Consider the following 9,187-nt stretch of genomic DNA (forward strand, 5'->3'; position numbering starts at 1 on the left):
GCCGACAGCGGACACGGAGCCAGAGGCCTGGCCTGGCTACAATCCGGGCTCTCTGACTTTAAGCCTCTCCGAGCTGAGTTCAGCTTTTTTTTTTTTCCCTTTTGCCTGTGAATGTGGATTATAGCACCTGCCCGCCTACCTCCTAAAGACCTGAGTGTGTGGACAAGCGCTTTGCCAAGCCTCGAAGCCACATAACAGGGGTGACGGCTGCCACTGGTGTGTGCCTGGCACTCTACCCATGTAGTTCCTTTAGTCCCTACAACCCTAGAGACAGATGGCGTCCCTTCTACTGAAGAACTGAGGTTCTAGAAGGAAGAGACAGAGGCGAGGTCAGGCCTGTGGTCAGAGGGTACCCCGAAACCTGGCTCTGACCCTGGACAGTGTCGGGGGTGGGGCGAGATGCTTTCTTTTCTGCCTTTGTAATTCTGCAGTGGGCTCGCTCGGGAAGAGAGGCGGTGGTTCTTTTTTGTGTCTCTCCCAGCGCTGCTCAGTGTCCCGACCATCGGTTCCTAGGGGCTGCGCTTCCTTTTCTTTTTTGAAACGAGCCAGCCTTAGCGCGCAGGCAGCACAGATGGATTTGTTCTCCCACGGACACTGGGGTTACTGGAGTTTTCTCTAGCTTGTTGTTATTGCAACCATATTTTCATTGGGCCGACCTCAGCCTACCCCTTGGCTGAAAGCGTCGTGGGAAGCCGGGCAGTAACCCTTTCCTTGAGCCTGCTCGGCACTCACTCTTCCCGCTTTGAGCAGCGGCCGTGCTTTGTTGCCGAGAGGATCCCCCTGCCCGCCTGGAAGAGTCTGCCGTGAGACAGACGTCCCTTCGCTGTCCCAAGGGGCAGAGAGCCAAGCCTCCCTCCTCGGCCCCTCAGACGCTGTTCCTATTAGGCCCTGCAGTAGCCCTGTTCCCACCACCCCAGGGATCCCCCCCGCCCCCAGCTGCTGCCTGCAGCCCACTGGTCTCTCTCTCTCTGAGCTACAGGAGGCCGCGTGTATCCCGTGTCCGTGCCGTACTCCAGCGCCCAGAGCACCAGCAAGACCAGCGTGACCCTCTCCCTTGTCATGCCCTCCCAGGGCCAGCTGGTCAATGGGGCCCACAGCGCCTCCACCCTGGATGAGGCCACCCCCACCCTCACCAAGTAAGCCCTCACCTCACCCCGGGCGCCCTCGGGCCCGCCTCCCGGGAGGGCCCTCGGACCTGGACACAAACGGCCGTGGGGCCGAGTCCCGGCCGAGCCACGTTGGGTGGGGTGCGCTAGTGTCCCGTACCTCTCAAATTCCCCGGCCCCTTCCCCGGGCTTCCCCCAGATGTAGAGGCCGGAGGACGCAGCCCTGCGGGTTCCCACAGCTCACTGAAGCCGGGCCTGGGAGGGGTGGAGGTTCAGGAGCAGAGCAGATGAGGGGGGCTGGGAGGAGACGGGTCGCCGATGCAGGCAGCCCGCTGGTCGTGTTTTCCTGTGGGTCCCACAGATTAGTTTTCACTTATGGGAAGGTTCTGTTCTTTTCTCTTTTCTCATCTTTGCCCGTCTTGGAGCACGCGATGCAGGTCTGCCTCCCCGGTGGCGTCGTGCTTGGGGGACATTGTCTGGCCTGTCCCGGCTTGCTGCTTGCCAGAGCCGGTGCTCTGACTGAAGTGTCTCATTTTAGCTTTAAAGGGAGTTGTCTAGTTGAAAGCAGGAGGAGCGGTGGAGGCAGCGGGAGGCCGGGAGCCCAGGGGTGAGTGGGCTGGCCCCTCCTCACCACAGACCTGCCTCACAGGTCTGGTGTCCCTCCCCACCCCCTACTTCCGTGGAATGTCCACACCCCCACCCCCCACCCCGCCAGGGGACCCAGGGCTCCGGTTTCCACATTCCAGCCCAGCACAGAATAACAGGGATGCCACAACCAGCCCACTCGCAGGATGCGGCCAATCGGAAAGGCCCTTTGGGAGGGAGTGGCCACTGCCTCCCAGGGGGCCTTCCCATCTCCCCGCCCCCACGTGTCCCTGCTCCCACCCCTGTGCGCCCAGGGGTCCTGCCGGGCTGCTGAGCGGCAGGCATCGCGAGTGTGTTGGAGCGGGGCCCCCCCACCCCTGCAGGGTGAGCGGTGCCCACAGAGGCAGAGTGTGATAGCAGTGGTCACAGGGCAGGCGGGAGAGCCAGCCGTCCTTCCGCACCTCTGACTCCTCGGGGCCCTGCATCTGAGCACTAGTCAGGGCCCACTGTGGGCGGGCTGGTGCTGGGGGCTGGGCAGTGCTGGGAGTGTGCAGGAGGGCGGGAGGGCAGGTGATACCGGCTGTTAGGCGTTCTGTGACGGGGGGTGGGGGTGGGGCCGCCCAGGGAGCTCTGACGACAGGGGCCCATCCCTACCCAGCCAGTGTGAGGGAGAGAAGGAGTGAGTGAGTTTTTTGGGAGAAGAATCCTTCCTGGCTGTGATCAGTGGGATCTGGAGAAGCTGGAATGGACCCCCTCTAGCTCAGTGCGGCTCTGAGGGTGGGAACGTCCCGTGTCCTGTACGGGAGCCACTAGGGTGTGTGGCCATCAAGCCCTTGAACCGGGTGATCCATTCTATTAAGTTCTAGTTAACTTTTTTTTTTTTAATGTTTATTTTTGAGAGAGAGACACAGAGAGAGAGAGAGAGAGAGACACAGTGTGAGTGGGGGAGGGGCAGAGAGAGAAGGAGACACAGAATCTGAAGCAGGTTCCAGGCTCCGAGATGTCAGCACAGAGCCTGACGCGGGGCTCGAGCTCAGGAACTATGAGATAATGACCTGAGCCGAAATTGATGCTTAACCGACTGAGCCACCCAGGCACCCCTTTAATGTTTACTTTTGAGAGAGAGAGACAGAGCACGAGTGGGGAAGAGCAGAGCGAGGGAGAGAGGAAGACACAGAATCCAAAGCAGGTTCCAGGCTCTGAGCGGTCAGCACAGAGCCTGACTTGGGGCTTGAACTCCCGAACCGTGAGATCAGGCCTGAGCCGAAGTCAGACCTGCAACCGACTGAGCCACCCAGGTGCCCCAAATTCCAGTTAACTTAAGTAGCCACCTATAGCTAGAGCTTAGAAAAGACATTTGATTTTTTTTTTTTTTTTGTCAGTAGCTCCTAAGAACCTCTAGCTGGTCTGGCTCTTGTGGCCTGAGGGGCCGGCTGAGGCAGGGGCCTCTCTGTCGTAGGGTAGAAGCCAGGGTCCCTGACTGAGTCTCCCCTGTCCCCACAGCCAGAGCCCGACCCTGACCCTGCAGTCCACCAACACGCACACCCAGAGCAGCAGCTCCAGCTCAGACGGGGGCCTCTTCCGCTCCCGGCCTGCCCACTCGCTCCCGCCCGGGGAGGATGGCCGGGTCGAGCCCTACGTGGACTTTGCCGAGTTTTACCGTCTCTGGAGCGTGGACCATGGCGAGCAGAGTGTGATGACGGCGCCATAGCCCTGACCGGGGAATGTGGCCCACGCAGGACCTTGCATGGGGGCAAGGGGGCCCAGCTCTGGGGCGGGATGGTCCTTTTCCTACCACTTGCCTGTGCCCGTGGGGGCCGGTGTGCCCGGTCCTGAGCCTGCACCATACTCTCAGCCCACAGTGCTTGGTGCTGCAGGGAACATTCTCTGAGAGAGCACCAGTGCAGACTTGTCACCGCACAGAGGGCTGGAGGCCACTTCCTCGGGCAGACTCAGGACCACTGCGGTCTCAGAACACTGGCTCAGTGCAGGAGCCGCGCTGGCCCACAAGCCCGCCACTTGGGACGGAGCGTGGGGAGTTCTCCTGCGACCCTGCATGCCACGAGCCCGGCAGCCACGGCTTTCTCAAGGCCACCACCCTCCCCTGGAAGAGCCCGTGGCCACTGCGACTGCCCCCTCACCAGTGGGCGGTGTCCCCCCCTCCCTTTCTTCTTCAGCCTCCGGCGTGGAACCCTGGTTGGCATCTGCACCTTCAAAGCCTGCCCCCGTCCCTGGGCCTGCCCGGGTGGTTTTCAGCAGCAAATGTTCGGGGAGACCAGGGGAAGCGCCGGGAGCCTGGGGTGGCCTGCACAGGGGCAGGTCCGGTGGAAAGGAACGAGAGGGAACTGATCCAACAGGAGCCCCCCAGAGGGGGCAGGATGCGCGCAGACCGAGCGGGGACGGTGGCCGCTCTCGTCAGACCCCTCCAGCAACGGGGAGGCCCTGGGTCGGGGTGAGCTGGCTCTGCTGTCTCCCTTCCCGGGCCGAGGAAGGCCCCGGACCGGGGAGCTGCTAAAATTAGCCGGCTTTACCGCCAACGACAAGTTCTATCGGCTGTAAGGAAAAAACAGGTCACGAGTCAGGCCTGGGGGCTCATTTGAAAGAACAGTGGGGAACACTTCCAGAAGGGAAGAGGTTTTGGATACCAGCTGCCGCGGGTGACCGAGGGCTTCAGAGACACGCACCGCTTTGACAGACACTTAGGGACAGGAGCAGACCGGCCCAGGCCCTGAGACCGTATCACACATGCTCTCTGCTGTCGGTGGGCAGAGGCCACCGCCAGGGCTGTGGGCCGGGAGTGCCGCCCCCCGCTTGGGGAAGAGGAGGCAGGAGGCCCACAGCCCTCCCGACTCCCACAGTGGGTGATGGAGTCGCACTCAGACCTTTTCTCCGGGGTCTGAGGCCTCCCCGGACCCCTCTGCCCTGCCCCGGCTCCCAGGCCCCTGGCCCACGACGCCCCAGACCCAGCTCACCAGGGACCGCCGCCGCGTGCGGTCTCCAGGGTGCCCGGACTCCGGATGATCGGAGGCCAGTGCCGAGGCCCTGCTCGTTCTGCGGTGCTCCCCGCGGCCGAGCGGGGCCCAGGGTGCTGCGCTGGGGGGGGCAGGGGGCAGTTTCCGAGGGGGCCGTGCCCGAGGAGGACCGGCGCCTCTTGGCGGGGACCCTGACCACGGAGCTGTGTCTGTTGCGCAGGTGACACAAGGGCTTGCGAACAAAGAGCGTTCTTTTCTCATCAGGCTCCTCGGAATGTCTCTGTGATGCTGTTTGGTTCTAGAAATAGAATCACTTTTTTACTGCAATAAAGGATATGCCTTTATTCCTGGTGGTTTTGCACAACGTGCGTTTACAGTGCTTCGGGGACGCCGGGCTGGCGCCATCCGTAGGGCATCTGACTCTTGATTTTGGCTCAGGTCCTGATCCCAGGGCCGTGGGATCAAGCCCTGCGTCAGGCCTCGTGGTGAGCGTGGAGCCCGCTTGAGATTCTCTCTCCCCTGCTCCCTCCCTCTCTTTCTCTAAAAATAAAAATTAAAAAAAAAAGTGCAGTTACTGAGGCCTCCCGTTGCCGCGGCCTCGGGAAGTGGAGCCTCCCCGTCCCCGTCGGCAGCCGGCGGCCCCAGCTCGCTTGCCGGGCGGTGGCAGAGCGCAGATGCGAGGCCCAGCCTTCTGGTGGGACCCGGCCTGCCAGCCTCACCGCCCAAGGGGAGAGCGCTAGGTTGTCCGGCATCCCTGTCCCCGCACATCCGGAGAGGGTGACCGTTCTCTAGGCCCTGTGGGCAGTGCTGTGGCCGACAGAGCTGCAGGTCACTAGGACACTGCCCTCCCCCTGTCAGCAGTTCGTGGACATCCAGGGAGTTGCTCTGCTTTGTTTTGGTTTTGTTTGGGTGGAGGACTTTCCATAAATACTGGCCTCTTCCTGCTTTATAGGAATTAAGAACTTCCCCCTCTAACAAGAGCGTCTGCTTAGAAACAAAAGCAAAAGGTCAGGGTTTAGATGGTGGCGTCTGAGGCTCCCGATGCCCCCGCCCCTCTGCCGGGAAGGGGCTCTGGGCCGAGAGCCTGCAGAACCGTCTTCCAGGCTCTCTCCCCCTCCTCAGCTTCTCCAGCTGTCCCTCGGGAGGCCCATAGCACTGCTGGCCCCTGAGTCCTTCTGGAGGCCGGTGTCAGCCCAGCACCCTGAGAGGGAGGTGGTGTGCGTACCTTCTCTCAGAGCGACTGAGGCACAGACAGGTGGGCCTAATCCCTGCCACAAGTGGCCCTAGCCAAGCCCTAGGCCCCTGGGTCTCTCGTAGCACCTGCTCCGTCCCAGCAGTGGGGGCAAGGCACTGCCCTCTGCCGGCTTTGTGTTCCCTGTTCCCCACCCTCGGTGTCATTCAGTCCACTTGAACCTGCCTCCTGGGGCCGAAAGGGGCACCGGGTCAGCCTCCTGGTTCCCTTTGGTGGATTAAGCCGTGAAGCAGAGAGGGGTAGTTGAGGAATCTTAGGATTTCAGAAACGGCAAGGGTCAGTTCCAGGAGGAGAACCAGGGCAGCCAGGCAAAGCTGTGAGGCCACAGGCCCGCGCTGACGCACAAGGCAGGCAGACGGCCAAGGCTGGCGCTGGGCCAAGCCAGCAGGGCTCCCCCGTCCCTCCAGCCTTGACCTTTAACCATCCCCCCACCACCTCACTGGGGAGGGCACTGTTTCCCTGGGACCTGGATCAAATAGAACCAGAGAAAGCCCAGCCACCGACTGTGTCCACCTGTCCCTTGAAGACATCTGGTCCCCTCACAGGACGGAACTGAGGCTTGTCTGGGGCTCTGGCCTGGATCAGACCAGAAGCGCTAGGCCTTCGCGAGCTGCCGTTCATGCCGGGACCCGAGGCAGGTGAGCAGGCAGTGGGGACACCCGGCAACACCAGGAGCTCCGTGGACTGTCTCGGGCCATCCTCGCTAGGATTTGTTCTCCTGTTTCCAGCCTTCATCTGGTCCCTCGAGTTCTCACCGACTGGCCCTGCAGCTGGACCGCAGAGCCGACTCCACGATGCACCTGTTGGCGGGGGATCCCACCGCTGCTGACGCTGGTAGTGAGACCCGTCGGGGGCCACTCGGGCTGCCGGAACGTCCTAGGGAAACGCACCTGATCGGGCTCTTTACACGGCTGGCTCCTTCCTGTCATTCAGACCTCAGCTCAAATGCTGCCTCCTGACAGAGGCCTGCCCTGGTCCCACGCCAGCCACATCCTGCCACATCTCCCTGTTTAATCCGCTTCACAGAAACTCTTGACGTTCTGGCTTGTTTACCTGTGTTGTCTCTCTCACCCACGAAGATGTCCACGCTGTGAGAGGGGGAACTTTGTCTACCTTATTCCGTTGGGTCCGAGCCCCAAGGTCAGTGCCAGCCACATAGGAGCCCCTCACATGTATGTTAAATGAGTTTGGGATGACCTGCGTGACCTTGGACAAGTTGCTTGCTCATGCTGAGCCTCTGTTTCCTCGTCTGTAATATGAGGATCCAACCGACTTCTTCATAAGATCGCCTGACATGCTGAGTCGCCAAAGCTATGAGAAGTGAGAATGGCCCTTCCCGGCAAATGTGGAAATGGACTGCGCTGTGTTACAAGAGCGTTAGCCGAGATTGCTGCCCCTTTCCCCCCCACTCCCCGCCCCCCACGATAAAGTCGTATAATGAGGGCTCTACCTGGGCTTCCCAGGTAGCAGGGGGGCCTCCAGCCTCCCCTGGGAACCCAGACGTTGGGGACTGGGTGTGTGACTCTTGCCTCTTCTCAGCCAAAGCCCAGAGGGAGGCCATCAGCTGGGCTCCTGAACATTTCTTCCAACAAGGGCATCTTTCATGGTTTTGCCTTCTGGGCCCCCTATTTTGAAACCAAACAAGAACACAGATCACTGCCAAACCAGACAGGCTCGGCATGAGCACGCGCTTTGTTCCCACGCAGAGGTGATGTCAGCCCAGAGCAAAGACAGGCACTTGACATTTCCATGAGCCTGGGCGGCCTCCTCCAGGACAGACACAGTGTCTGGCAGCCGGCTTTGAAGAATAGTGACACGAGTTCACAGACTCCATTCCTGCCTTTGAGACCCTCAGGGAGGTCAGAGGACAGACACCAGGCCGTGTGGGTCAGTTGTGCAGTCTAGCACCTTGCCTTTGTTCCTCCCAGGTCACATAGTGGGCCAGGGCACGGACAGGGTGGGCCTCAGAGCCCCAGACTGTTTCCACACCTTCCGTGATCAAGTTCCCATGCTTGTCACCTCAGCAAAGCCATCCTGTGGTCCAGACAGGGCTGAGCTCAAGAACCTTCCATAGCTCCCGCCTTCTGCCTCCCGGCACCTGCCGGGAGTGTGTGGAGCGTAGGCTTCGTTCCTTCCTCTCTCTCTCCCAGCCCTGAGACCCCCCCCCTCGGCCCCCTCCACCCTAGACTCTCCCTCAGTCACCTCACGGGCAGTGTCTAAGAAGTGTCAGATGAACGTGGAAGGATAGATGAATTGCCTAGGGAAGAGCTTCTGGAATTTTTCTACAGGAAACACCGTTACCTTATAGAAAACTGCTCCCACCCCAGTACCCCCCAAGCTTGGGGGTTTCTAACAAATTAGATGTCTCGATTTATTTTGAATAGGTGAATTCTGCAGTCAAATTCATAATATCAAAAAATTTTTTTTACTACAAAAGCAACTTTTTTTGTTTTCTTTTCAAAAATAGCATTTAAAATTATTTATTGGAGCGCCTGGGTGGCTCCATCGGTTGAGCATCCGACTTCAGCTCAGGTCATGAGCTCGCTGTTTGTGAGTTCGAGCTCTGCATCGGGCTCTGTGCTGACAGCTCGGGGCCCGGAGCCTGCTTCAGATTCTGTCTCCGTCTCTCTCTGCTCCTCCCCCGCTTGCGCTCTGTCTCTCTCAACAATACATAAATAAACATTTAAAAAAAAAATTGGAAAGGGATCTTCTTGATCTCCCATTTAAAAAAGTAATACTAATAAAAATAAATAAAAAGACAAGAAGAAGCAGCCGTTAGCATGTGACTCAGCAATTCCAGGAAATGAAAACAATACAACCACGCAGAAAGGATACACAAACGTCCGCTGCAGCGTTACTCAAGTAGCTACGGCAGAAACAACCCAGTCATCCGTCAGCAGCTGATGGCACCCACGTGGTGGCATACCCACACGACAGGGTGGTAGTCAACCATAAAAAGGACTGAGGTTCTGACCCCTGCTCCGACATGGATGAGCCCGGAGGACAGTGAGAGAAGGCGATCCTAAAAGGTCACCTACTATATTATTCCTTTTAAATGAGGTGTCTAGAGTAGGCAAATCCAGAGACGGGAAGCAGGTTAGTGGTTGTCAGGGGCTGAGGGAGGGGAGAATGGTGAGTGATGATTTAACGGGCGTGTTTTTCTAGGGGATGAGAAAGTCGAAATCTGGACAGAGGTGGGAGTGGTCCAACACCGTGACTGTGCTAAGTGCCACTTGCAACTGTATACTTTAAAATGGCTTGGGGCGCCTGGA

General features: G+C 59.4%; 1 protein-coding gene across 1 annotated transcript in view; it reads left to right on the top strand.

Annotated features, from left to right (window-relative positions):
• Nucleotides 1–5,007, top strand: part of TAB1 (TGF-beta activated kinase 1 (MAP3K7) binding protein 1) — a 32,949-nt gene extending 27,942 nt beyond the window's left edge. The window contains exons 10-11 of the mRNA XM_049626391.1: nt 980–1,136; nt 3,195–5,007. Coding sequence (XP_049482348.1) covers nt 980–1,136; nt 3,195–3,402 — 365 coding nt within the window. The 3' untranslated portion in view covers nt 3,403–5,007. The remainder of the gene's footprint in view (nt 1–979; nt 1,137–3,194) is intronic.
• The last annotated feature ends 4,180 nt before the right edge of the window (nt 5,008–9,187 follow it).

Source organism: Panthera uncia, chromosome B4 (genome assembly GCF_023721935.1).
Source record: "Panthera uncia isolate 11264 chromosome B4, Puncia_PCG_1.0, whole genome shotgun sequence".
Taxonomy (NCBI): domain Eukaryota; kingdom Metazoa; phylum Chordata; class Mammalia; order Carnivora; family Felidae; genus Panthera; species Panthera uncia.